Genomic DNA, 21,123 nt, shown 5'->3' on the forward strand with positions numbered 1-21,123 from the left:
GTTGCTCGGCGGTGATCTTGTTCCAGCATTGGTGTCAGGCAGACTAGTCCACCTGCATCCTTGGTCACAGTGTCAGAAGGATGTTGGGATCGAATTTGGAGACTTCTGTCAAGGGAGATTAAAACCCAAAGCTTAGCAGAGGGAGATATTTCTGCAGTTAACGATCATTCCTCCACATAACTAGCAATCAACCTGTTGGGTGTAACATGTATAGGGAACGATGAGGCAGAAAAAGTCAAGTGAATTTCCCTGCTCTTTAAAAGACCCTCTGCTGCGCATCTTCCATACATTAGAAGATGGATGATCAGGATGTTATGTTATGTTATTATGGTTCTTCTATAGCGCAACAGCTACTCCAAAAGGAGTGTCCCGGCGCTTTGGCGGATGGGGGCATGGTAGGACTAATCTAATTGCAGCTATGTGTGGCGTATGAGAGACTGCCTTGTGATGAATATCAGACTGAAATTTGGTGTGGGTTTGTTCATTGACATCCTGTGCAATGCCCATGAAGGTTAAAGAATGCATCTTTCAGTCTAATTAGGGAAATCTTTTATTAGGTTGAAGTTTGTGAGAACGACAGATGGAGGAGTTGATGGAGAGGAGTTATACCACAAGCAGATTCAAGAAAGTTATTCTTGTTTGTTTCATGTCAGTCTTAACTGAGGCAACACTGATGTCTGGCATCTCCAAGATCCACTTGACTCCCTAAAGAGCGAACTGCATGCAGCAGCATGCCTTTCAAAATGTCTTCACTTGGACAAGAACCCATCAACACTCCGAGAATCCTAATGGTTCCCACTATCCTCTACTGATTCCAATTAACCATCCACATCCTATTCAATACTTGCTAAATTACCTTTTAGTCATACACCTTCATTAGAGTTGCAACCATGGCATTTTGGCCAGCTGGGAGTCCAAGAGCTGCAGTACCTTGCTTTTAAAATCTGTTTAGTAGGCTTTCTCAATCAATTTTTCTCTTACAGCGTCAAATATGTGCCACAATGGTACATTAGTACAGGTTCCCAGTACTTTCTCAGATAATCCATACCAAACTGTTGTGCGTGAGTATACATCTAAGAACTGCAGTACCTTACATGGTTTTGTGGTTCCGGGGTCTCAGGAAACCAAGCTTGAAGCCCACACCTATGTGCTGGGAGATTCACTCACCTGCCTCATGCTCCTGGACTACCTTTTAAAGTTGCTCCACAGTTAGTCCGGTTCAGGTTTTCAGTCTTGTCATTTCCCATTACTTTTGCTTCTGCTTTGATTCCTTTCTGGTTTTTCCAATCCTTCGTATTTACTGTCATGTCAGGTTGTTTTCTTTTCCTGTTTTAACGACATAAAGGCTTCAGCCTGGTTGGAGTGTGTATCGCTACCAAACTGTGCATCTTCCATTGTTTCTTCGCTCCCTCCATTTGCTGATCCTGACTCGTTTGAGGAATTCCACTATCCGATTTCAGGCTCCTGGTTTTCTTCAACCCTTTGAAATCTTTATTTTTAAATCTTTGGCTTTTTCCTCCTGAGAAGGTGGACACATGCCTACCGCATATTCCAGCGTGTGTTAATATTGTGGCTTCCAAGAACAGAAACCAGTACTTGGACAGTAGGAGACCCGGACCGGATTAGAGGTAAGCATTCAGATCTGAACAATCACTTCACCGTACACAATGACAAAGTTTAGTGCACAACACACAGAATCATGATTCCCAAGACTGAAGGATGGAAAGACAAGATGCCAGACACTCTCGGACTGGACTATCCCAATGCAAATCCAACATGCTTCCATCCTCTCCCCGCAGTAAACTATGCAAAGTTAACATTGATGGCTTCATGCAACACCTTATCACAGGACAGGACTACAAAGCGCCCCAAAGAATTCCCATTACCATCTGCAGCTCCTCCACTTCCCCTTGCTGGGCGCCTAATCAAGCAAAGGTCCCTTTCTATAATAAATGCATATCCTTGATTCTTTACCTCACTCGCCCTTCTGACTCAACAGCAATGCATATTGTAAAACACTAAGTCAAAGATAGCATTCTCACTGTGTGTGGCATATACCTAGCTACAGGCCACAAAGCAGTGAACAACTACACAATTTCTTTGATGAATATTTTGAAAATGGAGGTCTCCAGTTCAGATATAAGTAGCATTTCAGGTCGTCACATTTTTACAGTAGTGGATTACAGGGATGGGAAGTGAATATCAGGAGGAACAGTGGATCTTCTGCTCATAGACTGCCCTCTAATTCCACAGCACAGCCAATCCTTGAGCTACTGTTGATTTTTGCTAGCCATCCTTACCCACTTGTCTTCCAGTGCTCATGGCAAACCCACACCGAAGCACGCAGTGAGAAAATGCAATGGGCTGAATTGTGCACTGAACCAACAATGCCAAAAAAAAAAAAAAAGACAGAAAGAGGATAAGTACTATTTAAAATAACAGATTATGGTTTGCTTCACCAGTATCAGTATTGAGTAAGTCCATGAAACGCACAATGATCTACTTTATGGAAAAAAAACAATGAATCAGATTTCATTTATGTTCTTTGCACATCATATCAAAATATGTTTCTCAAAACTGAAAGGCCAAAATCACATAAAAATATACCGAATACTAGAACTCACCAATGCTGATCTGAAAGAGGTAGAAGGATTCTTTAGCTCAAGTAACCTATTTGACCACTTCATTGTCAATTGATGAACTGCATTAATCTAAAAAAAGAAGTATGAAATCAAGAATAAAGGCATTTACCTTCAACACAGAGTTCTTTAAAATTTACAAATGTTGTTTCCAAAGATTTCCAGGGCTAACTTTACAACATTGTAACACACACCTAGGACATAAAGAGATACCTGAAGTCATGTTCTGATGGAAGAAATCATGATAAAGTTACAGCATGGTTTTCCCACAAACATAGGATTTGCAATCTACAACATTTATTGGAGTAGCATTATAGCATGCACTGGGTACCACCAAGAAGTGGAACTGTATTTATTATATTTCTCAAAATCAAAATAAATATACCAGATACACAAGGAGGCATCTTCAAAACATAATTGCAAAGGAGTGACCGAATATAGTAAGTGAAGAATATAGACAAAGCAAACTTTATTATCACGTTGCAAAAAATAAAACATAACAAAACAACTGATGTTAAGTGGTCTACCATAAAATACATACCAAGACTACATACAAAACAAACTTTATAGGAAGCACAATTTACGGTGTAACCCAGAAGGAATATGTCTGCATTAGGCAAGCTTACAATTTCATCTAATAGCCCAAACAACCTCAAGTAATTCAGCAGTAGCAAACTGGGATGGCATATTTTTGGCAGCTCTGCATTACCTTAAGGCTGCCTTGGTCATTCTCATCTCAAATCCTGGATAGATGTAATAACCTAGAATAATACAAATCTAAATAAAGCAATCTGATCAATCTTAAGAAGTCCCGCTTTGGCCAGAAAGATTATGCTGGGTGTAGATTTTTAGCATCTCAGCAGGATTCTATAGATGGCATTTTCTACGGTAAACAGGCTCCAGATACACAAATAAGCACAATTCAAACTAGTTCCCCACACTTTCAAGACACTACCTAACACGGTCCTGGTATACTGCAACAATCTCATCTGCTTTAACAAACCTTCCAGACAACTCAACTCGTCCAAACTCCTACTAGAACACATTCCTATGCATATGGAAAACCAGATACGTCGGTCGAGCCTTCTCCAACATCGCTCCTAAAGCGTGGTACGAACTGCCTCTTTACATAAGAGCATCCTCCTCACTTCTTGAATCCACAAGAAGCTGAAGACCTGGCTTTAGAGTAGTCCCACTAGGCCACCGGTTTGGCTAGACTTGCATCTGCTCAGCGCCAGTTTATTATTTATTTTATTTTCAGTTTTATATAGCGCCAGAATCGACTCCGAGGAGTATCTCTGCGCTTGGATGCGTATCATTTACATTTGCGGAGATTGCAGAGATTAGAAACAAAAAAGGGTAGTCTTAAGTAGCTTTCTAAAATGAAGATGATTAGAGCATACTCTTAAGTGTAGAGGAAGTTCATTCCAATACCGCGGGCCAAGATAGGAAAGGGCCTTTCCCCCTAGCCTTGCTCTCCTAATTCGAAGGACCTTTAGCAGATGTTTGGCGCTAGATCGTAGGGACCTCGAGGGTTGATAAGGCATACATTTTTCTGAGAGATAGCTGGGGCCAAGATTGAACAGTGCCTTATGGATAGTACAGCAGACTTTAAATGTTATCCGGTGGCGTATGGGTAGCCAGTGGAGTTGCAGGAAAAAAGGGCGAGACGCTGATCTGGGGGGCACATTCAGAACTAGTCGTGCCGCCATATTCTAGACCACCTGAAGTCTGCTGATCAAGGTTTCATTGGCGGAAAGCAGCAGACCGTTGCAGTAGTCCAGGCGACTCAATATAAGTGCCTGAGTCAAGGTCCTCCGAACAGAGTCCGGGAGCAAGGGGAAGACTTGCCGAAGTAGGCCCAAAGTGTGAAAGCAGGTACCCAAGCTCAAGGAAGCTCAAGACCTGGCTGTTCGAGCAGTAACGGCACCCCCCCCCATCCCAGCGCCTTGAGACCCTACGGGTGAGTAGTGCGCTCTATAAATGACTTGATTGATTGACTGTCTGACCGATATGCTCCTTAAAAGTAAGGGCATGGTCCAAACAGACCCCTAGGTTCTTAACGGAGGCTTTAGGATTGAGAGGAATCCCAAGATTAGTAGGGCACAAGTGGGGTGACCAGAGTAGGGGGGCCTCTCCGAAGAGTAAAAGCTCAGTTTTCCCAACATTACATTGGAGGAAGTTATTCTTCATCCAATGTGAAATGGCACTCATTCCCGAAGAAAAGGTCTTTTGTACAGTGGGAGTGGATTCAACGAAAGGGAAGAGTAGCTGTGTGACGTCGGCGTATATTGGAATAAACCTGTGTGTTCTTAGAACACTGGCCAAGGGAGCAACATAAATATTGAATAAGGTGTGACTAAGGCATGAGCCCTGTGGAACTCCCTTGGACAATTCCATGGGTGCCGAACGATATGGGCCTAGGTTGACCATCTGAGAACGGCCAGATAAAAAATTGCCATTCACTGAAAAGCGGAGTCTCTTAATCTGATTTCCTTCAACCTTCTGAGTAGTATTTGATGGGAAACCGTTTTGAATGCGGCAGATAGGTCCAATAGCACCAGAATCATAGAATGGCCCTTGTCTAGAGTCATTCTGATGTTATCAGTGACTGCTAGAAGGGCTGATTTGGTACTATGTTTGGGCCTAAAGCCTGACTGGGAGGAATCTAAACAGCCTGAGAGTTCGACATGGTTTGAGAGATATTTGTTGACATATCCCTCTACTAGTTTCCTCAGAAATGGTAGGAGCGAGATGGGGCGGAGGTTGGTCAGATCAGTCAAAGGGGCCTTGGTGTTCATACGAATCGGCATAATCTGCGCAGCTTTCCATTCCGATAGAACGTGGCCTTCTTTTAATGGAAGGTTACCCTCCAAGGTGATCGTGCACTCTACAAACATGCCTAACATAATAGCATATTTATCTAGATGTGACAATACTACTTTTACAGCATTTTGCCCAGGGCCGGACTGGGAACCGAAACCGGCCCTGGCAAAGTGCTCGCCGCCCCCCCCCCCGGGGGGTTAGGGGGTGCAACCGCGCTCTTTGCTAGGGCCGGTTTTCGGCCGATTTTGTTACAGTGCCGTTTTTGCAGCTATGCTGCAAAAAAAAGACCCTGTAACAAAACCGGCCCCCTGGGGCCCAAAACCGGCCCCCACCCTCGCGGCCGACCGGGGGATTGCCCGGTGCCTGCAAAGAGATATTGAATTAGGCCGAAATAGAGGCAGTGTTGAGCCGTTACCATGGTTAAAAATAGTTGAAAAATAAAATAGATTTTCATCTTTTAGCTAAATAAGCAGTACACATCTCCGCAGCTTGCTGAATCACTTGCGAATGGCATGAATCATTGATTTTATGGAAGGAAATTGAGGACGTTTTAGGGCAATGAGAAAAGTCTCAAATGTTATTCTTAGCCACTTATGCTTGCAGTAACTTTGTAAATGATGAGGCAAGACACCACAATTTGCAATATAATATATACACTAAAGATGCTAGTCACCACTGCAAATGACACCATGGCTGCTGTGCAGCAAGGTAGAAAGAACAAAAAAACTCAAAAAACTATGATGCGGCCAAGTACAACTAGTTCAGCACCATTGCAAGCTTTCCCCATCAAAGAACACATACAATTTAGGCAGCAGCAATGCAACCTCTGTTTTTTTAAAGAACAGGTGTGGCCAACAAATTACTTATGCAGTTTGTGGACGCAAGAAACAGGGGGTTTAGTGTCTTGCATATGGCTGCATGAGCTGCTGATCACACATCGTTACCGAAACTCACAATTTGCTGAAGAGCGGAGCTTACTGAGCTGAAGAGCCGGGTGATTCATGATTCCAAGGGGACACCAGATATTAAAACGGATCGCGTTACCTGTTTGATGCTTAGTTTATGGATCCACCTACTAAAGTTGCTAAACACTGATGCAGAACGACAGTACATATCCGCAGCATGCAATCAGGACTTACTTCATTTAAACAGGTGTATCACCCACAAAGCCTTGCACTCCTCCTCTCCTCGCTACCTGGCGAACAAACTGAAACTCTCTGGAGGCTCTAGACCTTCACGCAATGCGGAGAATCTTCTACTTGAACCTCCCACTTTCAAGAAGGAGAGAACAATGGCCCAATCCTTTTCAGGCAACGCAGTGAGAATCTGGAACTCCCTTCCGCCTCTGCTCCGGACCACCGCCTCCTCCCAGGCCTTCAAAAGGGACCTCAAAGTTCTCCTCCTCCAGAGACACCTCCAAAAGTAATTCACGTCCTCTTGTTATTTGGAGGAAGACTTCCCACTACTGATAATTTCCACGACCATGGAAGTGCCTTCCCAGGGTATTCCTGGGGTTGGAGTGTCTGCCTCTTTGGAGTATTTTCCATGTACTTGTGTTTGGTGCCCTTGTGTAACATGCACACACCACTTTGCCCTTGTAACACACAGTTTGCTACCTCTCACATGTTTTTACCTTTGATACTGGCACAAGTGCCTCCTTTGCCTACATAACGCTTGTTCTTGTGCCTGAGTGTCTAGCACCTTTTGCAGTATTATACCTCAAATGATACTTTGTTTTCTCTTATAACTGCACACTTGTCACTTTTTCCTCCTGTGCACTTTTTACTACCTCATGTATTTTTGGCTGCTCACAATTTTTACTACCTCATGTATTTTGTTTGCTCACAATTGTCACTATTACCTTTACTACCTCATGTATTTTTGGTTGCTCACAATTTTTACTACCTCATGTATTTTGTTTGCTCACAAATGTCACTATTACCTTATGTAACGGAATGTATGCTTTTGTAATCTGCTCTTTTGTAATGTTTCTCATTATGTTTCATTTCTGTTCCTTTTGTGAAGCGCTCTGACACCTTCGGGTAAAGTCCGCACTATATAAAAATGCATAAATAAATAAATAAATACATTTGTTAGCCTGCTTTGCTGGGTGGTCGGGTCGAGACAGAGCTTCCTGAAACCCTCAGTAACAAATTTAGCTAAATTGTATTGCAAGAAAAGTGAGGACTGTTGTGAACTCAGTCACAGTAAAGGAGGATGAACTCCAGCAGCAAGGCAACGCACAGTGGGGTTAGGGGGCTGCAAGACAACGGATGGTGATAGGGCGAGCAAAAAGAGTGACAGCGGGAGGCGATAGCAAGACAGCCATTGGGCGGGGATCCAATAACACGGAGCAGGGAATGTGGAAGACGGGCTGCAAACACATGCAGTTTATGGAGACTGCATGTGAAGACCAGAACTTTGTCCATGCTTCAAAGAACAGACAAAGGGAAAGTAAAACTGGCAGACGCTGACCAATGAGAAGCAAGGGAATCGGAGTAATTATGAAGCTAGGAAAAACACAAGGAGATGATGGACGGAGCGCTGAAACTTTTCAGACACTCACCCCCAGTCACAGATCTGGGTTGAATCCATCCACGTTCTTTAGCTGACTTTACCACCCCACTTCAGACCCAGCAATATTTAAATCAGTCTTGACCCTGTTCCTCATGGGAACAGTCCAGCCCGAACTGCCAAGCCAGGTCTTTCCTGGACCGGAAACAAGCTTCCTGGGATCAGTTTCAGGGTAACACCCCTCATCAGCCATGCTAGCTTGAAGCGTGAAAGGGTGGAGATGTAGTCAATAGTCAAGGAGCTAGAGAGCAGCTGTTGCAGCATGAATGCATGTCGTGCATGCAGTAGGAGAAACTCATTAAAGAAAATAGTGCTAACAGACTAAATAAGATATACCGTATAACAACATATGTTAAAGGCCAGTCCTCATGGCAGGTTACAAATGAAGACAAGGCGGCACTAAGGAGGGACTAACAAGCCTATTAACTAATCAAACTTCAGTGTTTTCGATGGAATTAAAAATATGGGCGGAGTGTGGGTGGGGCTTCAAGTCCATACTCCAATACAGCATGCCTCGCAGAGCAGCCCATGTGCTGCTAAGGTTCAACCTAAAAAGGGAGACAAAGGAGATCATCCCTTAAAAACATCCAAATGAATAACTCTACATCGCTACAGTAGGAGCCTCCACCTCACTTCTTGAATTCCTCAAGAAGCTACAGATATAGCTTTTCCAGGCGCCCCACTATGCACAAGGAATGGTTAGACTCACATATGATCAGTACCAGGATAAGCTCACGGGAGATAGCGCGCTCTTCAAATCTGCATAACATAACAAAATATCATCAAGAGGGTGACACTCCAGGATAGGAACATACAAAAGCAGCAAACTGAACCATCGCAAATTATGTCAGTGTAAGCTGGCTTGAACTAAGACAGACACTTTCTTCAAAACTTTGACACGATCTCCAAAAATATGAGGTAAAAAAAAAAAAATCAGCAAAAACAATGCGGTGTTAACATCGACCTGCCGAATAACCAAGACCAGGCGTGAGCCTGCATGGAAGCCAGCCATCACTCGGCATCAAAGGGAAAAACATTTAGACTGTCATGAAGCCGACCAATTGTCTGAGTAGAGAATGCCAGCGGGGAAGAGTGGGGTAGAGGCTTGGATAGGGGCATACAAAAGGCCTTTTTGAGTTCAAATGAGCATCAGAGGGAGTCCAAATGCAAAGCATGGGTGAATGCTGCCACCAGACTGGAGTCAGCACTAGGTGCCAGAAAAGCTGGGACCGGATCTGGCTGCACCATGAACAACACTGGTACCAGGCCTCTTTCCAACAGAGCAGATTCTTGATCTGAATACTATGTCCAGACCAGAGTCCATAGATGGCCCTGAACAGAAGATCTGCCCCAAGACCAACAAAGTAAACCAGTATTTCCAATTACCTCAAGACCTGCATCCACAGTAAGATCAAGACCACCAGTACCCTTTCTGTCCTATGCAGCCCATTAAAGGGGATACCTTCCATCCAGTGGAGTCTGCTGAGATAAAGGAGCAAACCAAACAGGATCTAGAAGTTACAGACTCACGTAGGGTGAAGACGCCGGGATGAGGAGAGACCAAACAGCAGATGGAATAGCTAGACACAGCAACCACAGCACCACAAAATCCTTTAGAACAGAAAACAACTTCAAAAGAGAGCACTCTGGATCCTCAAAGAATGGCATGGAAAAAAGAGAACCAATATCAGAGTACCGCATGGCACAAAATATAGATCTGTGATGTGACACTCTGGGAGGAATCAGAGTTGACTTGGAACAATGGCCACCAGGGTTACTACAGGAGGACTACTGCAAAGTTTTTAGGAATCAGTTTGGCACCTGGAGATTCATGAGGTGAGGAATCTGCAGCCAAAAGTAGCGGTTAGAAATTTCAATCTGGAATCATATAATTAAACCTTTGATGGAAGAAGTTACTCTCTTGGAGTCAAGAAACAGTCAAAACATTTTTCTTGTAAGCATGACATTTAGGCACTTGGCCCAAGAAGGGATTAAACATTATGTCACTATTTGTCCTCCTGTCTCCTCATGACTAAGCATTTGGACATCGTTTGCCCTATTAGAAAGTCTGAAATCTCTGTACCTTTCCACTAATTTATTTAAATCACACAATGACAAAATCTACACATCTACCTTTTTCTTAGGAAAATACTATTGACAATATCTATTCCAGCTTATTTCAAGTATCATTTTTACTTTTTTGTTTTTTTACTTTAAGGCTTAAGACTGTTAAATTGTAATGTATTGTTATTGCATTTATATAGCACTTACTAGTCCTGACAAGGCGTCAAAGTGCTTTTTCAGTGAGAAGCACGCTACTCCGGAACTCAAGAAGGATTAGTGTTGAATTAGTGTAGTGAAATGTAAAAGTAATTTCAGTGGTGGATATTAATCAGTTATTTGGATTGAGAAGGATAGCTGAGAGATAGAGGAGGGAAAAACGTTTGCACTGATATAGAGCTTGTTACCACCGTTGGGGTGTTGAGGTGCTTTTTTGACAAGTAGCACGCTAATCAGGAACCCACAAAGGGTCAGTGGTGAATTAGTGTAGTGAAATATGAAAGTAAATGGAGTGGTGGACATTACTCAGTTATTTGGATTGAGAAGACTAGCGGAGGGAAAAAGGTTTAAATTTATATAGCACTTGTTACCACTGTTGGGGTGTTGAAGTGCTTTTTTGGCGAGTAGCACGCTACTTTGGAACCAATAAAAGGATTAGTGGTGAATTAGTGTAGTGAAATATGAAATTTGATAAATGGACAGGTTAGTTTGTTATTTTGATTCAAAAAGGATAGTGGCAGGAAAGAAGAGTGAAGGATAGCATAGCATTAGTGGGAGGCTTGGGAGGAGTAAAAAGGGATGTGGAAGTCAGAGGGAAGAGTTTAGAAAGGCTTGTTTTTGGGGATCAGTATAGTAAAAAAAAGGTGTCAGATGGTGCAAGGAGGGGTAGAGTAGGGCTTTGGGGCTTGAGATGAATGAGAGAGGGGGTGTAGAGGATATATTGATAGAGGTATACGGTGAGGAATAGGGTAGTGCATTGGAAAGAGTAGTAGAAAGAGGTTGGAGATGAGTCAGAGTTGAGGTAGAAGATATATTGAGGGAGGTATAGAGTGAGAAATAGGGTAGTGCATTTTTTTCTTTTTGTGAGGAAAGTAATAAATACATAGATCCAAGTACATGGAAGGTATGTAGATGCATAAAGGAAGTAAGTAGAACTAGATTGGAGATGCATTCAATAAACTCGGGTTTTCAAGTGTTGTGTTTAATTATTCGACATGTTTATACAAAGCAATACATATGAATAGGTACATATCTATAGCACACAAATGAATATATACAGAGGGATAAGCTGTATATTTCTGTTTGTGTATGGTGCTTAGGTGGGGAAGAGCCAATTCTTGATCAGTTTTCTGAAGATAAGGTGGTTGTCGGTGGATCTTATGTTGGGTGGTTAAGAGTTCCATATTTTGGCTGCTTGAACAGAGAAGGATGTGCCACCCGTGTTTTTTTTACTTGTATTACGGGATTTCGAGGCTATGCAAGTGCATTCTATTTTCTTATCTTCATAAACAGAGGGAACACCTCTTCTTCATCAACCAGGTATGCCTTGGGCAAAGACAGTGTACATCTCCCTCCTTCACAAGACTAGTACAACTCGTTCAGCACCATTGCAAGCTTTCCCCGTCAAAGAACACATACAATTTAGGCAGCAGCAATGCAAACTCTGTTCTTTAAAAGAACAGGTGTGGTCTGGCAGCAGCAGTGCAAGCTTCCCCATCTCTCAGAAGGCAGAAAGTGCTAGCTTCCATTACCTGTAGAACAGATCCAGCAGGGCAGACTAACACACAGTTTAATCGCTCACAGAACAGGTCTAGTTAAAGCATAAGGTACAGACAGATATCTGGAGTGGGTGCTTAACTCATTGAGGAAGGAGAATGTATAGGTGGATGAGTAAGTGAATATGCAAGTTCAAACACCATTCTCGCTTGGGTCACACCAGCATTCTGAAAGTGCTATGTTTACACATATTGAGAAGTAGCCGTTACTTAATAGATCATTATTATTTGGGACAGCCTAGCCACAGCTAAAAAAACTATGCTCTTTAAGTGAACGTGTCAACCTCTTTGAAAAGATTTTGAATGTGAGCGCACCAGATGCAGTGTAATCCCAGCCTCTAAATAAATTAAATCTAGGTGCACAGCCTCAGAGGTCGAAGTGGGCAGGATCTGAGTGGCACCTTTTTTTATTTGACAAACACGGTTCCCCTACTTTTTTTTCCATCTGCTAAGCTTTACTATAACGCAATGTTTAATCAGAATTCTCTTTTTGAAAGGTAACAAAATCTCAACATTCTACTTGTAATCAATCATAGGCAATTGGCAGTTTTTCATGCAGACAACACAATCTCTGACTACAAGAGACCATATTTATATTTGGTTTAACATGGTAAATTGTATTTTTCTAAAACACAACATTTTTAAATAGTTTTTCTCTTTAAGTACACCCAAACCTTATGAACGAGTATTTAATTTACTGTTTTCAAAAATCCTGTTTCTGTTATGTTAAATGACCTAAAATGAAGATGTATTACCAAAAAATACAAAACATGTAAAGTGTAATATGTAGGTCTGGGCGAATTTACATTGCATCGGTAACATTTGCATAATTTTGGGAATGTCATGTTACTCTTATTACAAGAGATTCCCAAAGGTGCGCCACTCTAAAGAGTTATATGCTCTTCACTGTAAACTTTTACCACAAATACGCAATTCACTGTAAACATTTACTGCAAATGCCCAGGAACCACACTATGTGAGTGGCTGTTGTTCCACCTACTTTTTTTTTTTAAACAGCTATTCAGGGGCTGTTAATTCTAAAAGTTGAGATGCCTCGGATGAAGTGGAATGGAGGGAGTCTCTTGTCCTGTGTAGCCGAGGGAGGGACAGTCAGCTAAACAAGAAACAAACAAGAAACAGCCTTCCGGTCAGGGTGTCCACGGCCTGAAAGAAATGTAAATGTGCGCAACTGGTTAATATGTAACTGTAAAGGCTACTTGGACATCGGTATTGGCTTTAGTTGATGGAGTTCGCTTGAAGCTCCCCTGAGGATAAAGCTTTATTCTTTTTAAGCAGCATTGCAAGCTTGTTATCAACTGACCTGTGGAGTGAAACAACTTACAAAGACGGCCAATATTTTGGTGCATATTTTGATTAGTATGCCATTTCTTGGCATATTCCAAAATACTACATTAAATGGTTAAGAAATGCATTGGATGTCCCTTATTGCACACTGGAGAGGATGTTTAACTGCCATGAATGGTTAACTTAATTTTCCACCAAATTAGAAGTCACAAGGCATAACCTCAGACATCCTTTTACTTCCTATCACATGCTGGACAACCAGCCTAACCAGATGACTGCCTGCACGCGGACTGCACAATGTTTATCGGGACATATTTTGCAGTGCTACACAATTTATATGAGAGATTAAATGTTTTTAAAAAATTAGCATTTTTTATTACCTTCTTATCCGTTGAGTAAAAATAATTCCTTTCCTCCCTCCTTGCTCTACTTGTACCGCTACAGTTTTACACCATTGTTCTTTCTTTGCAGTCCAGCTAGCGTTTCCTTCACCATAGGTACTTATGAGTGGCATTGCATCGATTGGCATGTGTTACTAAAAGGGGTACTGGGCAACAGGCAATTTAGTTTGCAATTTACCCAGACTGAAATTTAAAAAAAGAAGATATGCCAGAGTGATGAAAAGAGGCTTATACCCGGGATTCTTTCTTCAGATTAACAAATATTGCAAATTTCAAGCCATTCACTTTCCTAAAGTAATTAGTAATTAATTCCCTCCCACAGTGTTTCCTTTCAGCTAGTGATGCACCTGGGCACAGTCAGGACTGGAGCCAGGTGCGCATAACAAGCCTAATGTTGGAGACAGATATCACTACTTAAGTGCCTTCGCCCATACTATAAATCAGGAATGCAGGACCAACAGGGAAATAAAGCCATGCCCATTAACTGCCATCATCACATATAGCGATAAGGCGGGACGGCACCAGTGAAACAGTTAGAAAATGCAGAAAGAAGTTGCAAAAACCAAAAAAATAATGGTCTGCGGTGTAACATGTTTGGCAAGTTCCTCAGAGCAAAAAGTGGAACCAAAAATTGTTTGTCCAATTAGACAAGCCAGTAGGAACACCGGAATGATGCATCTATGGATGCAAGGTTAAGGTGAACTAGACACTAGCTTCACTAATTGTCTCAAATGGATTAACCGGACTCTAGCCAAATAGTCCATCCTTCCTGTTCAAGCAATTGTGTTGTGTTCGGTACACCACTCACCCTTAAATTACACTATTATGGACTTCACCACAGAGCCCAGAAGCAATAAGTTCCAGCAAAGAATGCTCCTTAAACGCCTGGTGCAGCAGCCCTACGATACAACCAACAAGATCCAAAAAGATGGAAGCCACTCACTCCAGTGAAAAACAAGGGGACTGCAGCCGGGTGTGAAATCCGTTTACAGAGGAATTAAAAAAAAACACAACCAAAATCAAGAAATCAAAAATCCTAGGGATATCTGGGAACATTTTTGATTTTAATAATTTTTTTTAATCACTTCAGAACTAGTGAACGACTTTCTTTAACTGTGACAAAGAATATCATACGCATAGAACTCTGAAGCTTTAAACATTTCCTAAAAAATAATGTTTCGTTCTTTAGTACGACAGTGACGTCATTCAAACAGACACTAAAGCTGTATGGCGTGCTAAGTACACGTGACTTGTCCCATGTTTACAAGTACTGTCACATTGCCAAAACTTTGGTTATATGTCCAACCAGTCCAATAAAAAAAAGAATAACCAGCTTTTAAACAAATATAGCTTTTTTGGAGGGGGTGTGGGTTTGGGGGTGCCAGCAGTGTAAGCAGTAGAAGTCGAACATCAATGGAAAATGGCTGACTTGGGGGCCAGTGAGCCCCGGCGGAGGAAACCAGTAGTGCGAAGCCTGCAGTGTGTTGTGTTCAAGGGCCTATGAGACACTACATTTCTAGCGGAAGGCGGGGGTGATCAAGGATAGCATTGAACCAGCCAAGAGCCAAAGCACAAGTCGAGCCAGCAACAGATTAAAATCAGGAAACTAAGTGTATTGAAAAAATGGGATGAAGGATTAAAACAATATTTTTTTACTTGTATCCATGTCTCAATTGAACACATACAATTATATCACTGAAGTGGGTGGCTTTTACTGAAAGTATTTTGTACACTAAAACATTAAATATGCGAACGCCTTGACGAAGCCAGAAATAACAAACATAAAAAAGCCTTCCTTTACTCTGCTGGCCCACCTGACAAGTTCCCCAGGCCCAATGCGTGATGTGAAACTACAAGTTTTTTCTTTTAATTCTCAAAATCAGATTGCACAGAAATTATATACTTATAAGAAGCATAACATGAAGTGCTAAAAGACAAAACAAACAGATTTGTGAAGAAGCTGTTGCACTCTAGCAGAAACCAGCTGATGGTATCCAAGTAAATGCACACTGAATGGGAGCAGGAGGACTGGGGAGACTATACCTCCAGGAATATTCCAGTGAGTCAACTTTTTTAAATAAAAGGAAGAACTGATCGCAATGGATCAGATGGATCATGGTCCTAAAGGCCAAGTGCACCAGGACCTAGCTGTCTCCATGCTGTTAAGAAGAACAGAGTTTAGAGGTATCACAGACTTGCGAATAATCAATGGGGACTGTGAGGCTCTCCACTGGCTGGAATCCTGAAGACCGATGCCACCTAAAAAACCCAAGGCCCTAAACAGGTCCAGGATGCACATGTGGTAGTTGAAGGTTCAGAATTTAATCTGGCCGGCACAGTAAGCCTGGTGAAGCTCTGCGTGTAAGTATGGTGGTTATTTGGCAGGTAATGGTCCTGGCGGCAGCTATCTTCGGTCTTGTATTTTACTGCAAGACCCCAGAAAGGTTTTGGCGCCATTCGCCTATAAAAATGGGACATGCTCAGGTTTCTCTTTCCAAAACTTTTCCAAATGAGTTCAGACAAGGCAGGCTGCAGAATTTGGAGAAGAGAAGGGCTCAGTGCTGAAGATTTTGAGACTCTTGTGGGTAAGCAAGACTTATTCTACATGTATTCAGTTTTTAAAATCGAAGTAAATGCCTCCATAGGTCAACACTGAGAGGGTGCCACAGATAAAAAAAAATATTTCAAAAGGCTTTACAGTAGAAAGGAAGGATATGAAGAGAGATCAAAGGAACATTCAAATGTGGTTCACACAATCTTTTGAATTATGCTAAGAATGTGGAGAGAAGTTATGAGTGATGTCCCATAAATCCAGAGCAGAGTTGCATGCTAAAATTGTGAGTGGCTGTATGAATTGATGATAGCTTCCTGAACCAAATTTTCTTTCTCATTCCACTCTATCCAAAACTGGGCATTTCTGTTAACATGACACACCAGCAGATCAATGCAGCATACAGACTGAGCATGTACACCTTTAACGCAGGGTGACTCTTCCGTCACTCAGGTATGAGAACTGAATTTAATTCATAACTGTATTATAATTTGACAAATTCAACCAGAAAACTGGGCCTAACCCCCACGTCTCAACAGCAAATATTCCCTGATGATACTACCAAAACCCCCTCTACGTGCCTTAAGGCTGAGTGAGAATTTTTCGGGAAACATCATTTACTACGAAGTAATTACCACTAATAACGTTTTCCACGAGTCACTTACCCCGAAAACGTCTTTTAAACGCGGGTGCCTTCCACGACCTCCACTACCACGCAAGTACGTTCTGCGTGGGCTTTGGGGGGGAGACGTGGTATTCCGTCCAGTCGTTCTGCGTGGGCTTGGGGGCTGCGGAGGGGCTGGGGGGGGGTACTTGGGGGGGCTGGGGGGGTCTCCCCCCCCAAAAAAAAAAAAAAACAAAGGAGCAGGTTACTTCGAAAATAAAAATACGCACTTCAGTACCACTGAAGAAAAAGGAAAGTGCCTCCCCCAAAGACGTGCCGTGTACGTCAAAATAGCAGTCCGTTTTTAATGTTGGTAGACGTGTTTTGACGCTTGTTTCGATGGTGGATGGAAGGAAGGGCTGCTGGTGAAAGACGGGAAGGTGTAAGGTAAGTAAATAATCTTTATTTAAAATATATAAATATTTAAGCGCACAGTAAAATAAAAGAATTTATAAATCTAGGGTAATTTGTTGTTTTTGAATGTTGAAAAAAAACGATCGAATGGGTTAAGCAGTTACTACAAACTCTAGACATACTTTTTTTGCCTATCAATTTCATTATGTTTCATTTGTGCTTAGTGGACGTTTCTACGCGTGTTATAATCCATTGTTGTAAATTCCAGCGTGGTAAAGCCACTTGCGAACTAAAATTCGCGTGGTAATGCCATGCGTGGTACTTGCAATCGTGGTAACATCATATATTCGAATTTTTCAATGTTGCTGCACCAAGGTGTGGCCAGTGTGTGGTGACATTTCGTTTCCACGTAAATATCTTGTCTTGGCCACATACCTTTCTGCAATGTTTTTCAATTGCCGTGACAGAGTTACTGAATTATTTCATAAAGGCAAGAAAAATAAGGGCTGAATGAAGAAAAGGAGGAGGTAACTGACCAGGAATTGTAAGCAGAAGTAGCGAACTTGGGAAGCAGTGAAACAAGCCAGTGCACAAAAAGAAACTGTGGTAGACAAAAGGAAGCCTTTACCGGAGGAAATCACAGCCTCACAACACAGAGCACTTCAACATGTAAGGAGGGACCCAGATAAATATGAGGACTCTGCTGCACCACCACTATCTCCAAATGAAAAGAGGGAGACCTTAACCACTATTGCTATAAAATGGCGAACTTCTCTTTTGAGGTGCAGGGAAGTAAGCAGAGGGAGAAGGTGCCCCCAGATTTTCATTAGGACCTATATATTTTTAGGGAATTTCATCCAGAGTGGGAGGAGAATAAATATCACTAGATAATGTTCTTAATCAGCTATGGGAAATAAATGTTTTTTCCCCCAGTTACTGGTTTACGAGGACCAACCTTGGAACAAAAGCAAGAAAGACTGACCACTAAACCATATACAGTGTTATCGTGCGTTACCATTTCTCCTGACATTGAGGACAGTGCTTGTTACTAAACCTACCTACCAAATGGTGAATATGATAGCTGTAATGAAATTGGGCTAAATGCTCCCACAAACAGGATAGCAGTTATAGATTTGCTTTGAGAATCAAAATACACATTACTGCTTTGCCCTACTCCTCATCATTTTCATCCCAGTCATTACATCGTAAGGGGTTCCAGCCCTCAAAAAAGATCCCTTTTTAAGAGCAACTGCCTTGCAACTCTTATTCCAGACTTCATCTTTAACATCTAAAGTAACATCCAACAGAAGCAGGAGTCCTGTTCTATTTCCTGCCTCATTGTGATGGGCCCGGTAAAGGTGCAACTAAAAGGAAAGTCTACAATGCATCCCGTGTTGTCGTGTATTTCTATAGGTTCTGAATCAGTCCCCCTATTCCTGACCCTATTCTGGTTAAACTAACTATCAAGTTAACTAACAGTCAGCCCATGAGGCAAGAAAACCCCCATGATGCAGATACCGTTATCTGACGCAGTCACACTACGGCACAGGAACGTGTTATCTGATTAGGTCATAACGCTTGAGATCTAATTAGACAAGCGACATTCCTCCAGCCCCTGATAAGGCATACGACGTTCTCATAACAAATAAAACCTATGACAACCTGGATAATCCGTGCGGCCATTGTTTTGATTTCACAGAGAACTTTAGTAAAGAATGTGCTAACGAGCAAGTCGTATGACATCTTTATTGACGTACCTATGTCCATCCTTACGTCAATCTCGGCACCTTTAAGGTATAAATATTGCCGACCTTGCCCTATGCAAACACACGCGTGGTGACAAGACGGAGCAGCCATACTTGCCGAAGCCGAGAGCAGAAGCAGACCCCGCTGGCAGCAGCCCCGCCTTCCTGACGCGCTGAGAGACGCGCTGCTATCTCAAGCCGAGAGACCCAGCACCGGCGCTTCTGGGCAGCCCTCGCAGGCAGCCTGGAATATCGAGAGCAGAGAAAGAGATACCATTCCTCATCCATCCTAAATTCCAGGTACAGAACTGAATAACCCCTCACAGAGAATTCTTTAGTTATTCACTTGGCAAAAACAAACTTAACTTAAACTGTAACTTTCTATTCCCGCCCACGCATTAGACTTAGGTCAGGTACACGGGGTAGGCGTATTTAGAAACACCAGTTGAGTACGTTTAGTCAAATGTATATGTGTATGTAAATATATTTTAATCATTTTAAACATCATATGGCTCAGAAACCATATCAATGTTTTTACAGTATTATTTTATACTATTGCTTTTAATGTATGCACTTTACTTAACCATAAGTATTGCAATAATATCGATCCATTTCTCTTGTATGAGAAAAGAGACTGATCAATAAATAACATCTTTTATTGAACACGCCCGTCTCTTCCTTTTCTCTACATTCTGATGAGACTAAGAATGCACGTACTGACTGAGTAAAATAATTGCCTTGTGCTCACACGACTCTTGAGATTGACTCTTGATTAGGGGAGAGCAAAGTTGTCATGTTCTATGGTTGTCAGAAACTAAATCCCTTCTTGTCTAATCAGGGGAGGTAATTCTTTCCTGAACATTCGAGAAAGTTTCTAGCGAACTCTGAGCTTAGCTGGCAAACCCAAAAATTAAGTCTAGTATCGACAGTAGTAGACCTAGTTAACGTCTGGCCTAGGCCTTTACTGCTGTAGGTACTATTCCAATGCGCAGAGCCTATTGGGAAGATAGGAACTACACTACATGGCGCCCAACGCGTTTGGAAAGGGCGATAAAACTAACGTAAGACATTTAGAGTAACTCAGTCGTGCTTTCTCACTCAGACCCCTTTTCCCAAATACTCCAAAGACGTCTGGAGTGGGTGAAAGGTTATATCCTCCAAAACCTCGCAGGAGGGAACTCCTATGTATGGTTCTTGGTCAAGTCAACGTTGAAGGATAAAAACAGTTCCAAAATATTGTGCATCTAATCTCTGTTTCCATAAAGAAACCTGATCTGCAAACAAACATAATACCATCCTGTCTGTAAAATGGCAGAGAGTGATGATGAAAGAGAGGCAGTTAGATTAGCAACTGAACTCGCAGATGCTGATGCTACCATGCAAGCAGCAGACGCGGAAATAATACTCATTCCGGTCATCAAAAGGAGATCTATAACTCTAAAACTTATAGAAAATGGACTGACACCTAGAGGTGGCACAGTCATATTCGTAATCGAGGCACACGAATATCGGCAGACAGAGGTATACTATTCATGGATACATTTTCCAGCAGCAAATGCTGTAACAAAGTACTTCCACTATTACAAAGTAGAGGAACCTCCTGAAACGTACACTCCTTTCGAGGAGGTGGAAGTACCACTCAAATTCCAAGAGCATTTGCTCTTATTTGATGGCGCCCTAAAACATAATAATCACATTACAAGGCTCGGTCCTTTAGGAAGACCAGGAGCAACGTGGCCGGTCTTGGCCGGATACACACCACACCCAGACATCGAAAAAATGCCTGCAGCAGAGCTGTTAATACAGCTAAAACAACTACTAAAAATTCATAGACAATTAGTTCAGTATGTAATGCGGACTTCAACAATTCAGCCAGCGATTAAACTTCCACAGCTGACCCCTCACCAGGGGAACACAAATAAAATTACACCACAGAACATCCAATCCTGCCTAGGTAAAACTCCAGCTAAACGGGAACAAATACCATTCTGGTTGGCACAGAAAATCACCCAAATAGAGGCGGTGTTTCCTGACACCACCCCATTAGAAAAACACAGGATTCTGACTATATGTCTCCCAATGGGAATCGCACCACACATTGAGGACTGTGACACTTGGGGTACAGTCTTTGCTTCCATCTACACAAAAACGCACGGTGTTCCATCCATTTCGGTAATACCAGATGTGCTAAAACAAATTCAAGATGAATACGGTCCAGAACCTGCTTT

At 42.2% G+C, this 21,123-nt stretch overlaps 1 protein-coding gene across 1 annotated transcript in view; it reads right to left on the reverse strand.

Moving 5' to 3' along the window:
• The window catches only part of NUP42 (nucleoporin 42), a 256,272-nt gene that overhangs the window by 49,703 nt on the left and 185,446 nt on the right, over positions 1-21,123 (reverse strand). Inside the window, exon 5 of the mRNA XM_078663559.1 lies at positions 2,625-2,711. Within this exon, the coding sequence (XP_078519685.1) occupies positions 2,625-2,711 (87 nt within the window). The remainder of the gene's footprint in view (positions 1-2,624; positions 2,712-21,123) is intronic.

Source organism: Lissotriton helveticus, chromosome 10 (assembly GCF_964261635.1).
Source record: "Lissotriton helveticus chromosome 10, aLisHel1.1, whole genome shotgun sequence".
NCBI classification, from domain to species: Eukaryota; Metazoa; Chordata; class Amphibia; order Caudata; family Salamandridae; genus Lissotriton; species Lissotriton helveticus.